General features: G+C 35.4%; 1 protein-coding gene across 2 annotated transcripts in view; it reads right to left on the reverse strand.

The window, feature by feature from the left end:
- Positions 1-27,958, reverse strand: part of LOC136037851 (CAP-Gly domain-containing linker protein 4-like) — a 149,133-nt gene that overhangs the window by 19,464 nt on the left and 101,711 nt on the right. Inside the window, exon 12 of one of the 2 annotated variants that reach the window (XM_065720696.1) lies at positions 4,392-4,596. In XM_065720696.1, coding sequence (XP_065576768.1) covers positions 4,392-4,596 — 205 coding nt within the window. Of the gene's footprint in view, positions 1-4,161; positions 4,597-27,958 lie in introns of those variants that run through there. The other variant, XM_065720697.1, reaches the window with a different exon arrangement.

Genomic DNA, 27,958 nt, shown 5'->3' on the forward strand with positions numbered 1-27,958 from the left:
AATAAACGCGAACCACGCCAACCATTAATAATTTCAGAGAGGTCCCATTTTTCTCTAAAGAATAGTGTGGTTGCTGCATGGAACCAAAACGAGTCTGATTTTGATTTTAATTTGCAGTTAGGAATTTCAAAAAATAAATCAAAGACCTTCCTTTTGGATAGTTCTTAGTTATTCTATTTTTATATTTATTATGATGTTTTATTTGTTTCTTTTTAATTTTTTAGGTTTTTTCTTGGGTCTTCATTTTCTTCCCGTTCTACCTTTACTGGATGAAAAAGTTGAAAAAAATTATCTTTTTGTTTTATCATAGGGTGGGATGTCTGCTGTGGTGTGGTGAGTAATTAATATTATGTCTATTTTTTTTCTCTTTCTTCTTACTTTGATTATACATGCATACATATCGTTATTTATTACTTTATTTATTCTTTCTGTGAAAAACGAGCGTGTCTCTCTGTTAGATATTGGTATACTTAGTATGTTATGTATATCCGTTTGGAAAATCAATGAACATGAACTTTAATGAACCTGAAGTAGTGTAACTCTACAAGCTCAGAAGCCCGGGGCGAAGAGATGATGAGCCTTTGAGACCCAAGCTTAGATCCAGTTGGGTCTACCCCAAAACAAATTATAATTTACAATTTTTGTAATGAGCATTTCAAAAATTTCCTGTCCATTGCCCTAGATCATCTTGAACACCCCCTCACCAAAATTCTGGTTGTATGATATGGGCTCCTGCCTTTGAGTGATATATTATGTAAAACAACTAAAGTCACCACCATAAACGAATAAGTCGACATTATAAGCAGACAAAAAAACAACAACAAACAATTAAACAAAATATACTTAAAAAATCACTCAACATCTCTTTGGTATAGTTTGACAATTAACACATTCTTATCATTTTCGAAGGGAGTACTTAAAACTAAACATAAAAAAAACGAACTTATTACAGGGGTTCTACCATTCTACCGGCAGTGTCTTACGAGAATGTTAGCTGCCACCGAAACGATACGGTTTCAGCAGTGGACTACTTAAGAGTGCTGGCATGTGGTTCACTAACAGGCGCGCAAGTAGGATTTTTTTGGGAGGGGGGGTGGAAATCAAGGCCATATCAAGGGCGTTACCGGGTTTGACCCACCCCACCCTATAAATAATCATTAAAAAGGGGGGGGTCAAAATGATTTCTAATTCTTTGAAAGTTATTCCCCCCCCCCCTATATTAAAAAAAAACGCACCTAATTTACATATTCTGTTAAAAAGTCAGGAAAAACACCAATCACACCCTCCTCACCACTTTAGAATTATCTTGAAATGAAACACCTTGTAGTGCTTTCTTCAGAATTGGTATACTTAAAAAGATTTTATTTAATAAAACCGTTAAAAAACTCGTAACTGGTTAAGTTGAAAGCAAAATTTAAAAAGTCTGCAGCCCTAATGAAAGATCACAACTTACCTCCCCCCCCCCGAAATCACAGTTAATAAGGTCTTAAAGCTGATAGACAGATTCAAATGTATTCACAATTTTATCCTACAAATAACTAAAAAGTGGAATCAGCGAATTCCACTTTGTTCTCCCGTCACTATTTTAGAGCGTCTCAATTTCAAAGAATATTCCCTCGACACTAATGGAGAAAGCCGACACTAAATTGCCTTTCGAATTTATAAAATATTATACTGAAAACAGCATGAAAAAATAGACAAAAAATAACATGGATTTCGAAATTAGAATTAAAAAAAAAAATTAGAAAATAACTAAATAAGTAGAATAAATAAATAAATATAGATATAACTGCAAGTATAAATATTGTTTAAATAAACAAATAATAATTAGAAAAAACAAGTGATAAATAATCACAAATGAAATGTATTGGTTGTTTTAGTGAAATAAAATCATTCAGTGAAATAAAATCTGGTTGTTTTAAATGGTTGAGTAGGAACTTATACACCCACGAAAATTGAGTTTTAATGATAAAAAACTCCACATAAAATATAAAATAAGATTTAAAAAGTAATTTCAAAAAAAAATATTTAAAGAGAATAGTAGATCTATAGGAGGCAGTAAAAACTTTCCAAACTTCTTGGAAAAGGGAAGGACCTACGTGGTTTGCTAACATGTCTACTGTAGCACAATTTATTATGAAACACAGTGTCATTATATTATTCAAATGTATAAGTCATATCTTTAATCTCTGTCAATAGCAAAGGGTAACAAAATGAAAGGAATATCAACGATTTGAAAACAAATCAACCGAATTAATAATAAAGACTAAAGTCTCAAAAAAATAAAAGAAACCCCATAAAAATCAAGAAAAAACCAAGGTTCTTATATTCATCGCATAAATAGTTCAGGCGTGAGCCTGACTATTTACATAAGCGGAAATGTAAAAGAAAAGAAGAAAAAAATAATAATGTGTTTGGGTATTTTGCTATAATCAAGGATCAGTTTCTTCTACAAGGAGGATTTTTTGGTACACTTTTGGATTTTTTGGAGGATAGTGTGGTTCACTGTCTAGTAAAATATTCATTGTTAGTTTTTAAATAGTTTTAAATTCTTATTTATTAAATAGTTATTAAGTTTTAAATAGTTCAGGATATCTATTTCGTTCACTAACAACAACCATTCAAGCTATGACCCAAAAATTAACATTAAATGTTGAAACATCTTGAACAAAAAATTCGTTATTTCTAATTGTACTTTTTTTTGCTGACTAAAAATTTTTTTTTTGCTGGAATAAAAAATTAACAAGCAACAAGCAAAACTATCTTAGGTAACAAAAACAGAATTACAATTACCTCCCACGGGGGCATCAATTCAATAAAATGTACGGGGTAAAGGTATATGTTTTCAAAAACTAGCCGAAGGCCAATATTTCTACCTTTTTCTTATCTTTTTAATGTAAATACCAGACTGGCCACCAAGACCCCAAGTTCTAATACGTGAAACCTGATTATTACTACTATATTAAATACTTGAATTTATTTCGGGTGGGGTTTATTGAAGAATATTCAAAACAGGCGAATATGTGGAGATGACATATACAAACCACGTAGCTCATTATCATTTAGATTATGGGATTTTCTCTTGATTTCCCGCTTTATTTCCTTGCTACTATAAACTCACTGATAAACACAAATATATATATATATATATATATATATATATATATATATATATATATATATATATATATATATATATATATATATATATATATATATAAACTAAATTAATAATAAAAGCTTCATGTAATAGAAAATGGGAATAACAAGGCCGTGTCTAGGATTTTGATTCGGAGGAGGGATTTCAACTTGGCGAAAGTCATTCTTTTTTTCTTTTTTTAGCTAGTAAAGCACTAAAAAAGCATAATAGTGGTTCGAAACGAAATTAAAGTTAATAAATTTTTTTATCTTCTAACACCTTTCTTATGAGGTAGTGAGAAAGATTCTAATATCTTTGATTCCAAAGCCCAAATAGCACAGTTCGTACCGAAACCCATACAGGCTAATGGGATATTTCTAATTATCGTTTTATTGTTTCAATAAATGGCAAACTATAGATTTCTTTTGTCTGAAATTTAAAAGCGTCAACCAAGAGCTTGAAAAACCTCCCCTATTCCACAGGAATTCATGTGGCTTTTGGATGTTTTTTCTGTTTAACCAGTTTTTGGTTTTTTTTTGGCGCCACACGACCTTGTGAGGATATGCCCAGGTTTAACTACTAGTTTATAGCGATAACTAGTAAAACAAACAGCTCCCTCCTATTTGGATTTTTCCTCTACTTATTCCTATTTAAATTAACACCTTTTTGGTTCTTCTATTAAAAAAATAATCTCAAGTAGATTGTTAGAAACAAATTGTAGCCCCCCCCATCATTTTACCGGCCCCCGTTGGGGGTTGATTCTAATTTCTTGCTTGTGCGTCAGATGGTTTCACTTACTCTTCGTTAATTTTTATTCCAATTATGTCATTTGTAAATTAAAACAAATTCAGAAATAGCGTATTTTGTTCAAGATAGTCTACCATCTAATTTGAATGTTGAGGCCATTGACTGAATGACCGTTATTAGAGAAGGAAGTAGATAGCTTCCAAGGGCCATGTTTATTTCTATTTTAAACTATTTCAAAATTATGTTTCTCCCTTTTTCACCTTATGCTATCAATTTATTTTCCTTCCAAGTACTGACAATGATCTTCTATCATACCTTCCCTCCTAATCAATTTCACGAATTTTGTTAAGAGGAGTGTTCGGCAGTGTTTACTTTGTTTTGTGTTTTGTTACATTGTGCTTTGTTTACTTTGTTTTTACTTTGTTTTTGTGTCAAAGTGTTTACTTTGTTTTCGCAAAATAAAAAAGGATACAACTTTTTATACCAATCGACTCAAATAATTTACTCTTTAGACTCCTTAACGAGGAGCGCTCCATTAATTCCACGGACAGTTACAGCAGACGGACGAACGAAAAGACCTCTTCCTTGTTTACACGTGAAATAACGCACATCCTTAACTACTCCGTCGTGTTTTCCCCGTTCATTCCTCATTTCTAGGCCAAGCCATAGGCCATCGGCAAATTGAACTTTTCCAATATATTTTATAATACCTGAAATAAAAGAGGCTAAAATAGATTAGTATACACTAAAATATTTTCGTCTTCTGTTTCTCAAAATAATTGACAGTCAAGTAATAGTGATTTCTTTTAGTTTCAAATCTGTAGCTAGAGAATCAGATACTTCTTTATTGATAAACAACTATAACATGCTAAGAAAAAAAAAGAGAAAAAAAAGCCGAGTTCTTGTTTCAAGTAACAAAAAAAAATACTGAAACAAAAACAATAAGCATAACAAGAGTAAAAAATCATTAAAAGAAAACAGTGATAGCCAAAACAAGGCTTAAGTCAAAAATAAAATAAAAAGTAGAACAAGTAGAAAAAACTAGAGCACACACTACATCACAATGTGACAAAACACGAACAGACAAAAAAAGACACTGAGGAGCCCTATTTAGTTTTACTAATAGCTCACTGAAGCACCAAAACACTTGGGCCAAAGAGCTCCTCACGCTCTTCTTCCAACCTAATTTATTTAATGATTCACTCTTTACTCTAGCAATACAATTTCAACTTTCTCTAAACCCTTTCTTGTGAAATCTTTCCACCGTATTCGGAAACGACCTGCTTTTCAAATGGAGGGTCAAAAAGGCCGATCATTAGCAACCCGTTATCAATCATCCCTAAAACCTGACCTAGTCATCATAATCTTTCTGTTATTAGAGAAAGCTTAAAATCCATTGTATTGAAACACCTAATTTCAGTCAAATCCAAACAGAGGTAACGAATTGAAATAAAATTTACTTTTATTACAACACTAAAAGACTTTTCGATAAGGATTATTTTACTAGTTAATTTTCTACTCCTAAAAATTCAGTCTTGGAACTTCAGGTATATCAAGCAAGCATTCCTGAAAATTCAGTTAAGATAAGCAAGCATTGTCTGATTGCTATATAGTGATATTATTTTTGGAAATTTCCTAAAAAGATACAATGATTCGAAAAAAAAATCAATACTGGATTTTTCCAGTCAGATTATTACTTTGCAAAAGATAGCTATTTAATGTGGCTCATTCGCTTTCTTTTATATAAGACTGAAAAACTAAATTGAATGCTCGAGTCCGACTTAAAAAAAAACTTACATATAAATTTCAAAAGCCACTACTTTAATTTTATTCATATAGTATCGGGAACGCTTTTTTTTCAGATTCTTTGTAGTCAGTGAATAAATCCTGAGACGGAATCACACAGTTTCCTCTTAAAAGAGTTCTCCGAAGAGACCAAAAATTAAAATTGAGCTTTTTGAATAGACAGGACTGCCTGAAAAATCGCTAGACAGGCCCGTAGGCAATGATTCATTTTTTGGGGGGGACAGGGAGGTGGTTCAAGAGATCGTCAGAACCTTTTTGAAAACAAGTGAAAATATGGTCAGAGCGCCAGATTCTGCATCTCGCTTATTTCAATTAGTACACATGCCAGAAGGCACAAAAATGTTAAAAGTGGATCCCATGGTAGTCGACCATGCTGAAAACGAATATCGTAGGACGCATGCTCGTCGATGAGTCGTTTCTACGATTAACGCCAAAAACACAAAATTTGGCCTGCAATCCGGTTCAACGATCCTAATTTTCTGTTTACAGGTAAGACTGGTCAAATCCAGTGTACTTTTACATTAATCGAAAGAAGAGATTTGGAGCTACACGAATGTTATTTTTGTGTGTAAAAAAAAAATATATAAAAAAATAGTGCACTTTTTAGTGCAGGTAAAAAAATTCAGTTTTGTCAACAAATTTCTAACAAAATCTAAAAACTCGAAATTTTTTGTATATTAAAAAAGAAAGCCCTTTAATTCCGAAAACGTTGAGCTAAGAAAAAACAGTGTAAATTATTGTGTTTCGAGGGGTCTTCTACTTTTGTTTTAGCGATTGTACCGATAATAGGGATTTTGTTCAGTAGCCTGCTACCTAGCGGAAAGTTTTTTATTCATCACGTGACAGCATGTAGAATTAATCATTGCTGGACAGATAGAAAGTCATTGACCCTGAAGTAAGGATGAAATACCGTCAAAGTAAATGTAAAAAAAGATGCAAAGATCCTCACAAAAGAGATTCTTCCTTTCCCTCTATCCATTTTTGAACATCTTCCGCAACAATCAACCCAGACATCCTCTGGCTGGAAAATGAGGACGGGGAACAAAGCTATGCCGTTGAACTGGCTAAGAAAAAAAGGGGAACTTCAGCTTGGACGACAACTTTGAAATCCAAAGAAACAAAATCAGCTACAGTACACATTATTGACCTAATGCACAAGATAAGGTCATATCGGCCTGGCAGGTTTGAAATAGTCAAATCCTTTGCGGAGAGATTGCTTCTATCATTACTGAATGATCTTCCAGTGGGTATTCCTGTAGCCCACATTATCACAGATCAGTACGACGAGCTATTTGGGAAGCTCACAGACATCGAAGAGCCGCTCTACTTGCAATGAGCATGCAGACACTGACGAGGGAAAGGGAAAAATCTCCAGATATCCGCTCTTAGCACAATTGAAGAATGGGATGATGTACTTACAAGCTCAGCGTCAAAAAGCCAACTCCTCGAAATTTTGTATGAAACCCGGGAGCAGATGGATGATCAGCTTCCGAGCAAACTCAACCTTTTTATCTCAGGTGGGGTTCAAGGATGTGAGGTTTGAAGAATGTATATTTGCAAGTTTCACGTAGTTAAAAACAAATATATATATATATATATATATATATATATATATATATATATATATATATATATATATATATATATATATATATATATATATATATATATATATATATATATATATATATATACAGGTGGGACACAGGGACACAACTACAATGGCGCGTAACGACTTACGCGCGCGGAGGGGCTTGGGGGGGCGCGAAACACCCCCACCAACTAGGTGTTGGGGTGGTGCGAAGCGCCACCCCAATAGCTAGTATATAAAAATAAGTTGTTTGTGTGTTGTGTGTCGACTCACGTCAGGCATATTTGTCGAAAGACGTCATTATAAGGATTGAGCATTATGCCGTCATGAAGTTGTTTGACAACTCACGTCACGTTTGTCGACTGACGAAATTACAGACCGGGACACAAATGACGACCGGGACACCGGGAATATAAATGACGACCGGGACACTCAAAGTGAAATTACTGACTGGGACATCGGGATACAAATAACGATCGATCGGTAATGTTTGCCTGAAATCTCCCGCAAGCAATATTAATGTGCTGCCAAAGGGTTTCGAATTCCCTCGCAAATCTTTCAAACATTGATCCAGAGCCTCGAGCGATTTTTTGTGTGCTATTGTGCACTCGTCCCAAATAATAAGTTTGCATTGCTGCAATACTTTACCCATCCCAGATGATTTGGAAATATTGCACGTGGGAGTTTCAGTGGAATGCAAATTCAGAGGCAATTTCAAAGCGGAATGAGCAGTTCTTCCACAAGGCAGCAACGTTGCGGCTATTCCGGACGACGCACGCTATATGACATTGCCAACGCTATATCATTTTTTGATCGAATTGATGCCAGAATCAGTTTTATCAGAAACGTTTTACCAGTACCTCCTGGCGCATCCAAAAAGAAAATTTCTCCAACGTTGTTATCGACACAATGCATTATCGTATCATAAATGTCTTTTTGTTCTGACGTTAACTTGGAAATGTTATTTTGCAGATACGACAATAGATCACTCGTACTGTAACTATGTTCACGATCCAATTCTACACATGTCGAAACAGCAGCGGTACGATTAGGTGAAGGCATTCCCAAATCCTGAAGAGGTTTGTTTGCAATACATACGCACAAATCTTCTATAATAACTAAAGTGTAGTTATAAATTTCTGATGTAAAATCAAAAGTCATATCTGACGTCTCTAACCGTTTTCGATGGAGTATATCTTCGGACATTTTTGATTTATATTTTTTCCATAACTCTGAAGGAGCTGATGGAGAGCAGGTTGTTAGTATGATGCCAAACAATGCACGAATTTGACTTGGAGTTGACGTTTCGCACGCGTCATTGATGCAGTTATCCCAGTGGTGATCATTCTCCAATAAATTCAGAGCTTGGCATGCACTACGGTAAGTTTCATGTATAGTACCATTTACAGTTCTCAAATACTCAAAGGACGTCGGACCGGGTACATTCACCAAAAGCAGGCATAGAAAGAAGCATTCATGATGATTGGGGTGAACGGTGTAGAGTCATCCTATCGTGGTATCTTTGAAGATGGTAGGTCGGCCGTCGACTGACTTACCCTGTTTTCGACGTTCAAATACTTTATTTTTAGTATTCCACGTGTAATACGAAGGCACTTCAGTATATAGCAGTTTTTTTGCAAAAGAATCATTTTTGCATAGCGAAAAAAAAGCAGTTAACTTTGTATCCGGTGGATTCAGGGCTCTTTGTTGTACGTTGGTGTCGGAGAAATAAACACGTTGACCATTCTGTAAATGTACCGCTAAGTGAACAACAGCTGGACAACGTTCATGTATCGGAAATGAAAGAATTCGCCAAACAGCTTCATTACTGCTTATGTATCTTCCAGCCTGATATTGTACGATTTCGTCGATATCTTTGATTTCGGACTGCAAGCCAAAAACTACCATGTCACTGCCTTTGTTGACGTATTTACATATGTATTTGATTGCCTTTACGGAGTTACAGTATTCAACGTTTATGTTTGCATTAAATGTTTTTGATAATAATGGGGAATATGGAACAACCCACTGGTTATCTACTTGGATGGTGGTACCGTTACGCTTCTTTATTATTGCTGTTTTACCGCCATCTTCAGTAGATCTTCATCTATATTGTGGGTAAACGTCATTGCCAGTAATTGTGTTGGATACTAAAAGTGGAGGATATTGCTTTGTGCACCTTTCTTCGGCCATGCATGGTGAATTTTTGTTCAATGCACCGCAAGGTCCATGTATCATATTTTTTACAACAATATCATATAACCCCTTATCGACATTTTCATCAGGTATTTCAGCGGAAATCACATCATCAATTTCGTTAGACGTAATTTTATTATGTAGGCAGATTAGTATATGTGCGTGTGGCAAACCTCGTTTTTGCCATTCCACTGAGTACATCCAGCATCGCACTGACCCAAACACTTCAAGTTTTACTATGTAGTTTATCAGTGATTTCAACTTTTGTCGGAAGACACGGGCCGTAATGTCATGTCTATGAACCGCCGATTGTCCTTGAAGTAAAAGCTGCTGTATCTCGTCCCAAGATTGATTACATGTAAATGTAATAAATAAATCTGGACGACCATAGAGACAAACATACGCAATAGCATCTTGAGCATATTCATGCATATGACCGGGACTGCCAGCATATGACGAAGGTAAAATTGTTAATGTTCCAACGTTTGTGGTATTACCGTCATTTACAACTGCATCTCGCAAATGAATGTATTGTTCAGAGGGGAGCTTGGTCTGATTCAGGCGGATATATAGCAAACGTTCTGATTCAATTTTTGCATACATATCAACGACATATTGGTGAAACAACTGACGGCATTTTAAAATATAATTCTCTTCATCCTGCCGAATCATTAGTCTATAGGAACAATAATGCATTGCACTGCATTTCTTATTCATTTCTTTGTTAGTGGCTGGATTCATCAATTTAATATTAAAGTGATAGCCGTCGGTCCATCCCAAAAAAATGATAGGATATTGTAGGGCATCGTAGCATCGATGGGTTTCAGCAATTCTTACCAACTGAGCGTCTCGCTTATGAAGATTAATATCTCGAGGTAAAAACTGATCAACGACCATAACGATTGCCACTTCGTCGATAGTTGGAGCATTGTATCTACGCACATGTTGGCCAGGAGGCGTTTTGTCAGCGGAAATAACATTGTTATGCGTATCAGTAGGCATCAAATCGATGCCTGTTTTGAACAGACGCACTAAAATACTATTTTCGTGGAAAAGATGTTGCAATTGGGAAACAATTGTCCTTTCAACGTTGGGAGAAATTTCGCAACGTGCATTCAATTCAGAATTTCTATCACTGATGAAGTACAATAGTAAAAATTTATGATTCTCGCCTGAGAATGGTAGAAGGGACCCTGCTTTATGATAAATTTGCCCTTTTACTTTGAAAGTAGGCATAATTGAACTGGATTTTCGATTTGGGCACCAAACGACGTCATTTGGAAACACGAGTTATATTTTCTGATCTGTGATAAAAAACGCTTAGATTCTGACGTAGTTCCAGTAAGCAAAGTTTTCAATGGCTCTGGTGGTGCAGCCAATAGAGGAAGTTTAACTTTTCCTGAGGCGCAACACATTCCCATTGTTTCACTATTGAATTTCAAGGCCTTGCAATAGGGACAAATTTTAGAAATAGTCCCGATTTGAACACATCTACTATAATCATCGACTGGACTGTACCTGAATGCCAGGCGATAATTTCCAGGTTGCTCTTGTGATTCCTCGGCACGCTTTCTTTTCTTAGTTTCTCTATCAGCCGCAAGCCTGTTTTCTTGCTGTTCTTGTGATTCCTCGGCTCGCCTTCTTTTTTTACTTTCTCTTTCAGAAGCAAGTCTGGTTTCGCGTTGCTATGGTAGTTCCTCGACACGCCTTCGTTGAGGTAAATTGCACATTCTTAATCTGGCCCTTTCTCTTTGAACCGCAAGCCTGGTTTTGCTTTTTGGTAACATTCTAGTTTTTTCAATGTTTTTCAATTTGTCAGTGTTCATTCTAACATTGACTGTTAGAAAAAATTTTACGTGCCAAGCATGCTAACACTCAACAATTTATAATAAACCTCAAAATTAAAAATATCTGTTATAAGGTTTTCGAATTACTTTAATCTATTGTCGAAATATATAGAAATATTTATGCAGTTCCCAGTTTCCACATTTTTAGTTTCAGTTTGCTTTCCAGTTTGGTTTCATTTTTATATATAGATAAGATATAATCTGGCGTAACGGACAGACAACTTATTTATATATACATACTAGCTATTGGGGTGGCGCTTCGCGCCACCCCAACACCTAGTTGGTGGGGGCGCTTCGCGCCCCCCCGCGCGCGTAAGTCGTTACGCGCCATATTAGTTACGCGCCATTGTAGTTGTGTCCCTATGTCCCACCTGTGAATATAGATATATATATATATATATATATATATATATATATATATATATATATATATATATATATATATATATATATATATATATATATATATATATGTTTTTAACTACGTAAAACTTGCGAATATACAACATTCTTTGCTGTCCCATTGTCTGTGCATATAAATAGATTGTCAGGTTTACCGACTCTTGAACATGCAACATATAATGGTCCATGGGAAAACAATCCGTATTCAGATCTATACCTCATGATTCTAATGATTGCCCTTGAGCTTTGTTGATGGGGATTGCTAATCGACCATTCCCTGAGTCGCCATCGTCTTTTATATATCCCCCTGTGCACCCCGGCGTCCCCTTTGTAGTTATGTCCCTGTGTCCCGGTCGTCGTTTATATTCCCTGTGTCCCGGTCGTCATTTGTGTCCCGGTGTTCCAGTTTGTGATTTCTCTTTGAGTGTCCCGGGCGTCATTTATATTCCTTGTGTCCCGGTGTCCCGGTCGTCATTTATATCCCCCTGTGCCCCCCGGCGTCCCCTTTGTAGTTGTGTCCCTGTGTCCCGGTCGTCATTTATATTCCCTGTGTCCCGGTCGTCATTTGTATCCCGGTGTCCCGGTCTGTATATACATTCGTATTTAGTTTTGTTTTTCTCCTTTATTTTTTTCCTTTTTTCTTTTTTTCTTTTTTAGTTTATTTAGATTTTTAGATTTTTTAGTTTTTTTATTAGTTTTTAGTTTTTTTGTAGTTTTTACCATTTTTTTAGTTTTTTTAGTTTTTTTTTTTTTTTACTTATGTCCTGGTCGTCATTTATACTCCCTGTGTCCCGGTCGTCATTTGTGTCTCGGTGCTTTGTTGATTGCTAATTTATATTATATTTATATTTATATTTTTTATATTTATTAATATTTTTTTAGTTTTCTTTTTCTCTTATTTTTCAGTTTTTTCCTTTTTTTAGTTTTTTCTTTTTTAGTTTTTAGTTTTTTTTGTTTTTTACCTTTTTTTAGTTTTTTTAGTTTTTTAGCTTTTTTAGTTTTTTTATTAGTTTTTAGTTTTTTTTTTAGTTTTTGCCTTTTTTTAGTTTTTTCAGTTTTTTTTTAGTTTTTAGCTTTTTACCTTTTTTTAGTTTTTTTTAGTTTTTTAGCTTTTTTAGTTTTTTTCTTTTTAGTTTTTTTTTTTGTAGTTTTTACCTTTTTTAGTTTTTTTCTTCTTTTGTATTAGTGTGAAATAATTCAGACGTCATATGCGGACAAACACGACGTCACTCGATAGACAGACCGACAGACATAACCCACAAACAACTTATTTTTATATATATTTATTCATATTTTTTTAGTTTTCTTTTTCTCTTTTATTTTTCAGTTTTTTCCTTTTTTTAGTTTTTTTCTTTTTTAGTTTTTAGTTTTTTTTAGTTTTTTACCTTTTTTTAGTTTTTTTTAGTTTTTTTAGTTTTTTAGCTTTTTTAGTTTTTTTATTAGTTTTTATTTTTTTTGTAGTTTTTGCCTTTTTTTATTTTTTTCAGTTTTTTTTTAGTTATTAGATTTTTACCTTTTTTAGTTTTTTTTAGTTTTTTAGCTTTTTTAGTTTTTTTTTCTTTTTAGTTTTTTTTGTAGTTTTTACCTTTTTTAGTTTTTTTCTTCTTTTGTATTAGTGTGAAATAATTCAGACGTCATATGCGGACAAACATGACGTCACCTGATCCACAGATCCACAGACAGACAACTTATTTTTATATATATAGATATATATATATATATATATATATATATATATATATATATATATATATATATATATATATATACTAGCTGTTGGGGTGGCGCTTCGCACCCCCCAAGCCCCCCCCCCCCGCACGCATAAGTCGTTACGCGCCATATTAGTTACGCGCCATTGTAGTTGTGTCCATGTGTCCCACCTGTGAATATAGATAGATTTATATATGTGTTTCAAACTACGTAAAACTTGCGAATGTACAACATTCTTGGCTTTCCCATTGTCTCTGCATATACAAAGCCTTATGTACTAATAATGACGTCACATGCAAACGCTCTTTTTACAAACAAGCATAATGCATAAACACAACTCGTTTTTATATAGATAGATAGATAGATAGATACAATACAAATTAACTGCGTAAAACTTGCGAATATACAACATTCTTCGCTGTCAAATTGTCGCTGCATATAAATAGATTGTCAGGTTTACCGACCCTCGAACATGCAACGTACAATTGTCCATGGGAAAAACAATCAGTATTAAGATCTATACCACATTTTTCTAATGATTGACCTTGAGCTTTGTTAATGGTGATTGCAAATGCTAATCGAATTGGGAATTGCAATCTTTTAAATTGAAAAGGCAGATCCGTTGGAATCATGGGAATGCGAGGAATAAGAACAGCCTCACCCTCAAAAGGCCCTGTCAAGATTGTGGCCTCTATTAGGTTTTCCATTGTTTTTTTTACGGCAAGTCGCGTGCCATTGCAAAACTTTGGTGGGTTGATATTTCTTAAAAGTATTATTGGTACACCTATTTTTAGTTGTAGCACGTGGGGTGGAAACCCTGAAAGATCCACGGAATTTAAAAATGCAGATGGATAATTAACCGCTTCATTTGGTTCCAAAACTGTGTCGACTGACTTGTAAAGGACTGCCTGGTCTCGAATCTTGGTCAAAACAATATTGTTGATTTCGTGGACGTCTATATTTTTGGGTGCGAGAATCGCTCTTTCACTTAGCCATTTATTATTTTTATAATTTTTTAGAATAGTCGGAAATACTTTTTCAATCAATTCATTTTTGGACGTCACTAAATTACAGAAAACAGCAGGTAGTTGTATACGTCCTGAAATTGAGTCTACTGGGAGCTTTCCGTTTCCAATTGCCAGCAATTGATCTGAAAATGTTTGACCAGAGTCATCGTTTTGCAATCGGACACGCATATTTGTAGTTAATTTTAATATTTTTACGTGTGCCCATAAATTAGAATTTTTCAGGCAAGCATTCATTTCGTCTGCAGGAGTTGACCTAGGTATTATAGGTAATGTTGGCCTGAAATATCCCGCAAGCAATATTAATGTGCTGCCAAAGGGTTTCGAATTCCCTCTTAAATCTTTCAAGCATTGATCCAGAGCCTCGAGCGATTTTTTGTGTGCCATTGTGCACTCATCCCAAATAGTAAGTTTGCATTGCTGCAATACTTCACCCATCCCAGATGATTTGGAAATATTGCACGTGGGAGTTTCTGTAGAATGCAAATTCAGAGGCAATTTCAAAGCGGAATGAGCAGTTCTTCCACCAGGCAGCAATGTTGCGGCTATTCCGGACGACGCAATTGCCAACGGTATATCATTTTTTGATCGAATTGATGCCAGAATCAGTTTTATCACAAAAGTTTTACCAGTACCTCCTGGCGCATCCAAAAAGAAAATTTCTCCAACGTTGTTATCGACACAATGCATTATCGTATCATAAATGTCTTTTTGTTCCGACGTTAACTTGGAAATGTTATTTTGTACATACGACAATAGATCACTCGTACTGTAACTTTGTTCACGATCCAATTCTACACATGTCGAAACAGCAGCGATACGGTTAGGTGAAGGCATTCCCAAATCCTGAAGAGGTTTGTTGCCATACATACGCACAAGTCTTCTATAATAACTAAAGTGTAGTTATAAATTTCTGATGTAAAATCAAAACTCATATCTGACGTCTCTAACTGTTTTCGATGGAGTATATCTTCGGACATTTTTGACTTATATTTTTCCCATTACTCTGTAGGAGCTGATGGAGAGCAAGTTGTTAAAATGATGCCAAACAATGCACGAATTTGACTTGGGGTTGACGTTTCGCACGCGTCATTGATGCAGTTATCCCAGTGTTAGTCATTCTCCAATAAATTCAGAGCTTGGCATGCACTACGGTAAGTGTCATGTTTACAGTTCTTAAATACTCAAAGGATGTCGGGCCGGGTACATTCACCAAAAGCAGGCGTAGAAAGAAGCATTAATGTTGATTGGGGTGAACGGTGTAGTCTTCCTATCGTGGTATCTTTGAAGATGGTAGGTTGGCCGTCGACTGACTTACCCTGTTTTCGACGTTCAAATACTTTATTTTTAGTATTCCACGTGTAATACGAAGGCACTTCAGTATACAGCAGTTTTTTGCAAAAGAATCATTTTTGCAAAGCGAAAAAAAGCTGTTAATGTTGTATCCGGTGGATTCAGGGCTCTTTGTTGCACGTTGGTTTCCGTGAAATAAACACGTTGACCATTCTGTAAATGTACCGCTAAGTGAACAACAGCTGGACTACGTTCATGTATCGGAAATGAAAGAATTCGCCAAACAGCTTCATTACTGCTTATGTATCTTCCAGCCTGATATTGTACGATTTCGTCGAAATCTTTGATTTCGGGCTGCAAGCCAAAAACTGCCATGTCACTGCCTTTGTTGACGTATTTACATATGTATTTGATTGCCTTTACGGAGTTACAGTATTCAACGTTTATGTGTGCATTAAATGTTTTTGATAATAATGGGGAATATGGAACAACCCACTGGTTATCTACTTCGATGGTGGTACCGTTACGCTTCTTTATTATTGCTGTTTTACCGCCATCTTCAGTAGATCTTCTTCTATATTGTGGGTAACCATCATTGCCAGTAATTGTGTTTGATACTAAAAGTCGAGGATATTGCTTTGTGCACCTTCCTTTGGCCATGCATGGTGAATTTTCGTTCAGTGCACCGCAAGGTCCATGTATCATATTTTTTACAATAATATCATGTAACCCCTTATCGACATTTTTATCAGGTATTTCAGCGGAAATCACATCATCAATTTCGTTCGAAGTAATTTTTTTATGTAGCCAGATTAGTATATGTGCGTGTGGCAAACCTCGTTTTTGCCATTCCACTGAGTACATCCAGCATCGCACTGACCCAAACACTTCAAGTTTTACTATATAGTTTATCAGTGATTTCAACTTTTGCCGGAAGACACGGGCCGTAATGTCATGCCTATAAACCGCCGATTGTCCTTGAAGTAAAAGCTGCATTATCTCGTCCCAAGATTGATTACATGTAAATGTAATAAATAAATCTGGAAGACCATAGAGACGAACATACGCAATAGCATCTTGAGCATATTCATGCATATGACGGAGACTGCCAGCATATGACGAAGGTAAAATTTTTAATCTTCCAACGTTTGTGGTATTACCGTCATTTATAACTGCATCTCGCAAATGAATGTATTGTTCAGAGCGGAGCTTGGTCTGATTCAGGCGGATATATAGCAAACGTTCTGATTCAATTTTAGCATACATATCAACGACAAATTGGTGAAACAATTCACGGCATTTTAAAATATAATTTTCTTCATCCTGCCGAATCATTAGTCTATAAAAATAATAATGCATTGCACTGCATTTCTTATTCATTTCTTTGCTAGTGGCTGGATTCATCAATTTTATATTAAAGTGATAGCCGTCGGCTCCATCCCAAAAAATGATAGGATATTGTAGGGCATCGTAGCATCGATGAGTTTCAGCAATTCTTAACAACTGAGCGTTTCGCTTATGAAGAATAATATCTCGAGGTAAAAACTGATCACCGACCATAACGATTGCCACTTCGTCGATAGTTGGAGCATTGTATCTACGCACATGTTGGCCAGGAGGCGTTTTGTCAGCGGAAATAACAATTTTATGCGTATCAGTAGGCATCAAATCGATGGCTGTTTTGAACAGACGCACTAAATTATTATTTTCGTGGAAAAGATGTTGCAATTAGGAAACGATTGTCCTTTCAACGTTGGGAGAAATTTCGCAACGTGCATTCAATTTAGAATTTCTATCACTGATGAAGTACAATTGTAAAAATTTATGATTCTCGCCTGAGAATGGTAGAAGGGACCCTGCTCTATGATAAATTTGCCCTTTTACTTTGAAAGTAGACATAAATTGATCTGGATTTTCGATTTGGGCTCCAAACGACGTCATTTGGAAACATGAGTTGTATTTTCTGATTTGTGATAAAAAACGCTTAGATTCTGACCAGTAAGGAAAGTCTTCAATGGCTCTGGTGGTGCAGCCAATAGAGGAAGTTTAACTTTTCCTGAGGCGCAACACATTCCCATTGTTTCACCATTGAATTTCAAGGCCTTGCAATAGGGACAAATTTTAGACATTGTCCCAATTTGAACACATCTACTCAAGCTATAATCATCGACTGGGCTGTACCTGAATGCCAGGCGATAACTTTCAGGTTGCTCTGATTCCTCGGCACGCTTTCTTTTCTTACTTTCTCTATCAGCAGCAAGCCTGATTTCTTGCTGTTCTTGTGATTCCTCGGCACACTTTCTTTTCTTACTTTCTCTATCAGCAGCAAGCCTGATTTCTTGCTGTTCTTATGATTCCTCGGCACGCCTTCTTTTTTCACTTTCTCTTTTAGCAGCAAGTCTGCTTTCGCGTTGCTCTGGTAGTTCCTCGGCACGCTTTCTGTTCTTTCTTTCTCTATCAGCCTCAAGCCTGTTTCCTTGCTGTTCTTTTGATTCCTCGGCACGCTTTCTGTTCTTTCTTTCTCTATCAGCCTCAAGCCTGTTTCCTTGCTGTTCTTTTGATTCCTCGGCACGCTTTCTTTTCTGACTTTCTCTATCAGCAGCAAGTTTTTTGGCATAGACTCTTTGAGCATCTTCATCGGCTTTTGCCATTGTAAGTTCATCAGTCATTTTAAAGCTAAACATTAATAGATTTCTACGTGAACATATATGTCTTAAATATCTTTAATGACGTCACCGTCATAGCAAAAATGACGACAACTAACTTCATGACGTCAGTCGACACAGAAACATGACGTCACCTGACAGACAGACACACAGACAGACAACTTATTTTTATATATATAGATATATATATATATCTATATATATAAAAATAAGTTGTGGATGGATGTGTGGATGGATGTGTCAGGTGACGTCACCTGAAAAAACTGGATCAGGTGACGTCAAAACTGAAAAAACTAAAAAAGGCAAAAACTACAAAAAAAACTAAAAACTAATAAAAAAAATAAAAAAGCTAAAAAACTAAAAAAACTAAAAAAAGGCAAAAACTACAAAAAAAAACTAAAAAAAAACTGAAAAAACTAAAAAAAGGCAAAAACTACAAAAAAAAACTAAAAACTAATAAAAAAAGTAAAAAAGCTAAAAAACTAAAAAAACTAAAAAAACTAAAAAAAGGTAAAAAACTAAAAAAAATAAAAAATAAAAAAAAACTAAAAAAAAGGAAAAAACTGAAAAATAAGCTAAAATAAAGGTAAAAACCAATAAAAAACTAAAAAAAAAAGGAAAAAACTAATAAATGACGACACTCAAAGAGAAAAAAAGGCAAAAACTAATAAATGACGACACTCAAAGAGAAAAAAAGGCAAAAACTACAAAAAAAACTAAAAACTAATAAAAAAAATAAAAAAGCTAAAAAACTAAAAAAAACTAAAAAAAGGCAAAAACTACAAAAAAAACTAAAAACTAATAAAAAAGCTAAAAAACTAAAAAAACTAAAAAAAAGGCAAAAACTACAAAAAAACTAAAAACTAATAAAAAAAATAAAAAAGCTAAAAAACTAAAAAAACTAAAAAAACTAAAAAAAGGTAAAAAACTAAAAAAACTAAAAACTAAAAAAAACTAAAAAAGGTAAAAACTAAAAGAACTAAAAAAGAAAAAAATAAATGACGACACTCAAAGAGAAAGCGACCAGGACAAAAGGAATGTTCGATTAGCAATCAACAAAGCACCGGGACACAGGGAGTATAAAAAAAAGAAAAAAAAAGGAAAAAAATAAAGGAGAAAAACAAAACTAAAAAACGAATGTATATACAGACCGGTACACCGGGATACAAATGACGACCGGGACACAGGGAATATAAATGACGACCGGGACACAGGGACACAACTACAACGGGGACACCGGGGGAAACAGGGGGATATAAAACTAAAAACTAATAAAAAAACTAAAAAATCTAAAAATCTAAATAAACTAAAAAAGAAAAAAAAAGGAAAAAAATAAAGGAGAAAAACAAAACTAAAAAACGAATGTATATACAGACCGGTACACCGGGATACAAATGACGACCGGGACACAGGGAATATAAATAACGACCGGGACACAGGGACACAACTACAACGGGGACACCGGGGGAAACAGGGGGATATAAATGACGACCGGGACAAAAAAACTAAAAAGAAATAAAAACTAAAAACTAATAAAAAAAACTAAAAAATCTAAAAATCTAAATAAGCTAAAAAAGAAAAAAAAAAGAAAAAAATAAAGGAGAAAAACAAAACTAAAAAACGAATGTATATACAGACCGGGACACCGGGATACAAATGATGACCGGGACCCGGGACACAGGGAATATAAATGACGACCGGGACACAGGGACACAACTACAACGGGGACACCGGGGGAAACAGGGGGATAACCTGACAATCTATTTATATGCAAAGACAATGGGACAGCAAAGAATGTTGTATATTCGCAAGTTTTACGTAGTTAAAACCATATATATATATATATATATCTATATTCACAGGTGGGACATAGGGACACAACTACAATGGCGCGTAACTATTATGGCGCGTAACGACTTACGCGCGCGGGGGGGCTTGGGGGGGGCGCGAAGCGCCCCCACCAACTAGGTGTTGGGGTGGCGCGAAGCGCCACCCCAACAGCTAGTATATATATATATATATATATATATATATATATATATATATATACTAGCTGTTGGGGTGGCGCGAAGCGCCACCCCAACACCTAGTTGGTGGGGCGCTTCGCGCCCCCCCAAGCCCCCCCCCCGCGCGTAAGTCGTTACGCGCCATATTAGTTACGCGCCATTGTAGTTGTGTCCCTGTGTCCCACCTGTGAATAGAGATAGATATAAATATATGTTTTTAACTACGTAAAACATGCGAATATACAACATTCTTCGCTGTCCCATTGTCTGTGCATATAAATAGATTGTCAGGTTTACTGACTCTTGAACATGCAACATATAATTGTCCATGGGAAAAACAATCCGTATTCAGATCTATACCTCATTATTCTAATGATGTGTCCCTGTGTCCCGGTCGTCATTTATATTCCCTGTGTCCCGGTCGTCATTTGTGTCCCGGTGTCCCAGTTTGTAATTTCTCTTTGAGTGTCCCGGTCGTCATTTATATTCCCTGTGTCCCGGTGTCCCGGTCGTCATTTGTGTCCCGGTGTCCCGGTCTGTAATTTCTATTCGAACAATCCCTGTGTCCCGGTCGTCATTTATATATCCCGCCTGTGCCCCCGGCGTCCCCGTTGTAGTTGTGTCCCTGTGTCCCGGTCGTCATTTATATTCCCTGTGTCCCGGTCGTGATTTGTGTCCGGGTGTCCCAGTCTGTAATTTCTCTTTGAGGTTCCCGGTCGTCACTTATATTCCCTCTGTCTCGGTCGTCATTTGTGTCCCGGTCTGTAATTTCTCTTTGAGTGTTTTTTCTTTTTAGTTTTTTTTTAATTTTTTACCTTTTTTCTTTTTTCAGTTTTCTTTTTCTTCTTTATTTTTCAGCGTCACTATGAAGTACATATCGACGAACCTTTGTTTTTTTAACTAAAATCTGGTAGGCATTGATGACCTTATCCAAGTCAAAATCCCAAACCCAATCATCATCGCTATCATTTTCAGTTTTGATATGTTTTGACTCTCGCTGTCCAGGTGGATTTTCATCTAACTGCGCGGTTTTGCGTTCTTTAGCCGCAAGCCTGTTTTCTTGCTGTTCTTGTGATTCCTCGGAACGCTTTCTTTTCTTACTTTCTCTATCAGCAGCAAGTTTTTTGGCATAAACTCTTTGAGCAGCTTCCTCGGCTGTTGCCATTGTAGGTTCTTCCGTCATTTTACAATTAAACATTTTTCCGTGAACAAATGTCTTAAATACCGTTAATGACGTCACCGTCAAAGCAAAAATGACGACAACTAATTTCATGACGTCAGCCGACACAGAAACATGACGTCACCTGATCCACAGACAGACAGACAGACAACTTATTTTTATATATATATAGATATGTATATATACTAGCTGTTGGGGTGGCGCTTCGCGCCACCCCAACACCCAACACCTAAGTCGTCACGCGCCATATTAGTTACGCGCCATTGTAGTTGTGTCCCTATGTCCCACCTGTGAATATAGATATATATATATATATATATATATATATATATATATATATATATATATATATATATATATATATATATATATATATATATATATATGTGTGTTTTTAACTACGTAAAACTTGCGAATATACAACATTCTTTGTTGTCCCATCGTCTGTGCATATAAATAGATTGTCAGGTTTACCGACTCTTGAACATGCAACGCATAATGGTCCATGGGAAAACAATCCGTATTCAGATCTATACCTCATGATTCTATTGATTGCCCTTGAGCTTTGTTGATGGTGATTGCTAATCGACCATTTCCTTTGTTGCCGTCGTCATTTATATATCCCCCTGTGCCCCCCGGCGTCCCCGTTGTAATTGTGTCCCTGTGTCCGGGTCGTCATTTATATTCCCTGTGTCCCCGTCGTCATTTGTGTCCCGGTGTCCCAGTCTGTGATTTCTATTTGAGTGTCCCGGGCGTCATTTATATTCGTCAGGATATTGTAGGGCATCGTAGCATCGATGAGTTTAAGCAATTCTTGTCAACTGATTGTTTCGCCTATAAAGAATATTATCTCGAGGTAAGAACTGATCACCGACCACAACGATTGCCACTTTGTTGATAGTTGCGTATCAGGAGGCATCAATTCGATTGCTGTTTTTAAGCAGAAGCACTAAATTATTATTTTTGTGGAAAAGATGATATATATAAATATATATATATATATATTTTCTTTTTAGTTTTTTTGTAGTTTTTACCTTTTTTAGTTTTTTTCTTCTTTTGTATTAATGCTAAAGCCAAGGTTCAAACCTGGAGCCTCTCGGACCTAGAACCTGAAACATAACGCTTTACCAACTCAGCTACTTCGGCGTGAATACATTCGTTTTGAGCAGCTTCCTCGGGTGTTGCCATTGTAGGTTCTTCAGTCATTTTACAATTAGAAATTTCTCTTTCAACGGTCTTCTTACAATTAAAAATTTGTCTTTGAACGATATTCTTAAATACCTGTGTCCTGGTCGTCATTTATATTGCCTGTGTCCCGGTCGTCATTTGTGTCCCGGTATCCCAGTCTGTAATTTCTCCTTGAGTGTCCCGGTCGTTATTTATATTCCCTCTGTCCCGGTCGTCATTTGTGTCCCGGTCTGTAATTTCTCTTTGAGTGTTTTTTCTTTTTAGTATTTTTTAGTTTTTTACATTTTTTCTTTTTTCAGTTTTCTTTTTCTTCTTTATTTTTCAGCTTCACTATGAAATACATATCGCCGAACTTTTGTTTTTTTAACTAAAATCTGGTAGGCATTGATGACCTTATCCAAGTCAAGATCCCAAACCCAATCATCATCGCTATCATTTTCAGTTTTGATATGTTTTGACTCTCGCTGTCCAGGTGGATCTTCATCTAACTACGCGGTTTTGCTTTCTTTAGCCTCAAGCCTGTTTCCTTGCTGTTCTTTTGATTCCTCGGCACGCTTTCTTTTCTGACTTTCTCTATCAGCAGCAAGTTTTTTGGCATAGACTCTTTGAGCATCTTCATCGGCTTTTGCCATTGTAAGTTCATCAGTCATTTTAAACTTAAACATTAATAGATTTCTACGTGAACATATATGTCTAAAATATCTTTAATGACGTCACCGTCATAGCAAAAATGACGACAACTAACTTCATGACTCCAGTCGACATAGAAACATGACGTCACCTGATCCACAGACAGACAACTTATTTTTATATATATAGATAGATATAATTCTAAAATTGTCAGGTAATTTTCTATTTTGAAATAAAAACTAAAAATTATTGCTCAGACAACATAAATATTTTTGATATTTACATAATAGCTTTAGTGGTTCTGGACTGAAAACTAAATATGCTAATCAAATTGGGAATTGCAATCTTTTAGGTTGAAAAGGCAGATCCATTGGAATCATGAGAATGCGTGGAATAAGAAAAGCCTCACCCTCAAAAGGCCCTGTCAAGATTGTTGCCTCTATTACGTTATAACAGACATAACACGTCATTTGTGTCCCGGTGTCCCGGTCTGTAGTTTCGTTAGTCGACAAACATGACGTCAGACGACAAACAACTTCATGACGACATACAGCTCAATCCTTATAATGACGTCAGTCGACAAACATGACATCAGTCGACACACAAACATGACGTCAGTCGACAGACAGACAAACAACTTATTTATATATATATATACATATATATATATATATATATATATATATATATATATATATATATACATATATATATATATATATATATATATATATACTAGCTGTTGGGGTGGCGCTTCGCGCCACCCCAACACCTAGTTGGTGGGGCGCTTCGCGCCCCCCAAGCCCCCCCCCCCCCCGCGCGCGTAAGTCGTTACGCGCCATATTAGTTACGCGCCATTGTAGTTGTGTCCCTGTGTCCCACCTGTAAATATAGATAGATTTATATATGTGTTTCAAACTACGTAAAAATTGCGAATATACAACATTCTTGGCTTTCCCATTGTCTGTGCATATACAAAGCCGTATGTACTAATAATGACGTCATATGCAAACGCTCTTTTTACAAACAAAGAAACATGCATACACACAACTCGTTTTTATATAGATAGATAGATAGATAGATACAATACAAATTAACTGCGTAAAACTTGCGAATATACAACATTCTTCGCTGTCCAATTGTCGCTGCATGTAAATAGATTGTCAGGTTTACCGACCCTCGAACATGCAACGTACAATTGTCCATGGGAAAATCAATCAGTATTAAGATCTATACCACATTTTTCTAATGATTGACCTTGAGCTTTGTTAATGGTGATTGCAAATGCTAATCGAATTGGGAATTGCAATCTTTTAAATTGAAAAGGCAGATCCGTTGGAATCATGGGAATGCGAGGAATAAGAACAGCCTCACCCTCAAAAGGCCCTGTCAAGATTGTGGCCTCTATTAGGTTTTCCATTGTTTTTTTTACGGAAAGTCGCGTGCCATTGCAAAGCTTTGGTGGGTTGATATTTCTTAAAAGTATTATTGGTACGCCTATTTTTAGTTGTAGCACGTGTGGTGGAAACCCTGAAAGATCTATGGAATTTAAAAATTCAGATGGATAATTAACCGCTTCATTTGGTTCCAAAACTCTGTCGACTGACTTGTAAAGGACTGCCTGGTCTCGAATCTTGGTCAAAACAATATTGTTGATTTCGTGGACGTCTATATTTTTGGGTGCGAGAATCGCTCTTTCACTTAGCCATTTATTATTTTTATAATTTTTTAGAATATTCGGAAATACTTTTTCAATCAATTCATTTTTGGACATCACTAAATTACAGAAATCAGCAGGTAGTTGTATACGTCCTGAAATTGAGTCTACTGCGAGCTTTCCGTTTCCAATTGCCAGCAATTGATCTGAAAATGTTTGACCAGAGTCATCGTTTGACAATCGGACACGCATATTTGTAGTTAATTTTAATATTTTTACGTGTGCCAATAAATTAGAATTTTTCAGGCAAGCATTCATTTCGTCTGCAGGAGTTGATCTAGGTATTATAGGTAATGTTTGCCTGAAATCTCCCGCAAGCAATATTAATGTGCTGCCAAAAACAAGTCAAACTTCCAATTGCGAGAAACTTGATATTACTATTCATTTATTTATTTTCTGCACAATTCTTAAACCGCGCTTCGTAATAGAGATACAAAATTTGAATTAAACTTGATGAAAGCAACTTAATACCAAGCCTTAATAATCGAATCTTCATTACTCTGTTTATTCATTTCCCAAAACATTAATGAGTGTTATTGAGGAAAATCTCTAAGCAGATTTTACAGTATCTCAAAGGGGAAGAGACGAGGCATGCGGAGATAAAATCAACACAGTTCTAAAACATCAGTCAATAATTTTAATCAATATTTTTTTTGTCATGGAGGATATGAATTAATATCAGTATAATATATTGTCTATTATTTAGCTATCGTAATTATTCCCAACGTATAAACTGTTACCAGATAAAATATAAAGAACAAATTCATTATATAAATCAAGCAATATTTAAGCAAAATATAAGCATAAATAAAATCAGATGCTGAAGCAAAGAAAATTCCTCAAGTTTAATGTTACCCATCAAAGTTACAAGCCCGAGAAAATTTACCAAATTTTAAAAAAGGGGGAAAACCCCCAAAACAAACAAGAGAGCTTAATGAAAATCATACTATCAGATTCAGCACATCAGAAAACCCCACTATAGAGGTTTCAAGCTCCTATATACGAAAACCCCATCATATACTTTAATTTGAATGTTGCTCGTTACTTCCAGTTGAATTTTTTTATATATATTAAATATCTTAAACAGTACATGTGTACTAATTCTAGAAAACGTCTCTACCACAAAAATGCGACTATTTTGAACGATTCTAAGCGTGAGAATTGAAGTAAAAGAGAACAGAATCAAGATACGTCTCCTAGGTTCACCCAGAGGATTTGAAATTTATTCCTCGTAACGGAGATAAACAGAGGACGCTTCCGAATCAACTATACTCATTTCTATTTAAACGACAAATTTCAGAAGAATTTCATGATCATAATTAGGCACGTATAAAACACAAAGAGGGGTACAAACATTTCCAAAGCTTCCATAATTTATATCCCCTTCGCAAAGAGCAACTTATCTCTAAGATGATCAATAGGCACCCAAGAATGCTGCATTGCTTCAGAATGGTTCATATCCCATCTTAAACTAAAATACTAAATCCAATCTTAATACATGAAACGATAATGATTGTATATTTATCTGTAATTTTTTTGTCGCGACCGACGCTATTATTGTTTCAGCAAATTTGGGATACTGCCACTTTCAGGTAAAAAAAAAACGGCATAGATAGCCAAAACTTCGGGGAAATTAATTTTAACTTTGGAGAAAGATTTTCCGTACGAATAACATCACAAATACCTAAAGGTCCAATACACTAATGGTTTTAGCAATAATTTTTGTCTTTCCATCTACCTCAGAGTATGATAACAACTAATTTTTTAGCTTTTATTTATTTCACATTTTAACACCAACTGCTTGATTTAGGACATTCTTAAATGTGGAAGGGGGTGGGGGCTATCACCCACTTGAACTTCAGTTCTTAACATTCAGTTTAGTTATCAGGTAAGAGTTTTTTGAAAATTGCGTAATTTGCGGTAATTACCTTCACGCATTTAATTACTAATAGAGTGAATTTCCTTCAAAAACCAATAACTTTTAAATTGTGTTTATTAAATTTTTATACAACTTCATTTATATTTATTTCATTGTTATTTAACTTGAAATACAGTGTAAAAAAAGAAAGACACTTCGGGTCACTTATATGGTTCTAAGCGTGATAAACGAAATAGAAGAAGATAAAATCAAAACTGTGTTGTCATATTGTGCGTAAAATTGTGTTTGAGAAACCCAAAACTAAGGTGTCTTGATACAAACATCGATCATTTCTATTCACAGAAAACTGCCAGGCAAGAAAGATACGGCTGTGGGAGGGGTTTCACCGTCTCTAGAAAATAATCCTGTGCTTCACTTATTTTTCGCCATTTCTGCACAAGTTATTTTGCATATGCCTGTGGAATTCTTGTATTTTTTTTTTTTTTTTTTTAGTGTCATTTGTGATTGAAAATTGTGGTTTCGTGTTTTTGTTTGTGATAGTGATTGGCTTTTCCATTTCACAATCCTAAGCGTAGACAGGTCTCTAAATTCCATTTTTTTTTCGCCACAGTAGTCAATTAACTTGTAGTTGTACTCCTAGATAAATGGATCTTGGCGAGAACCTTCTAAAAACCTTTTAACACTACCACCTTTCTAACATTGAGGATCAGCGCGCATTAGGAACAGCATTGAGCTGATACCAGTGACAAGTTTCTAGACTAGAATCTAGACTAGAGAGATTCTAGAAATATTCTAGAATAGAATCTAGTAGAAGCTCTTGTAGAACCAAGAGCTTATTTAACAGAATTAGAATAAAACTAAAGAGACTAAAAAAAATAAATAAAAAATGCAGAAGCTACCGAATTTCAGAAAATATAAGAAATTGTCTAGAGTTCT

The sequence above is a fragment of the Artemia franciscana genome, chromosome 17 (assembly GCF_032884065.1).
Source record: "Artemia franciscana chromosome 17, ASM3288406v1, whole genome shotgun sequence".
NCBI classification, from domain to species: domain Eukaryota; kingdom Metazoa; phylum Arthropoda; class Branchiopoda; order Anostraca; family Artemiidae; genus Artemia; species Artemia franciscana.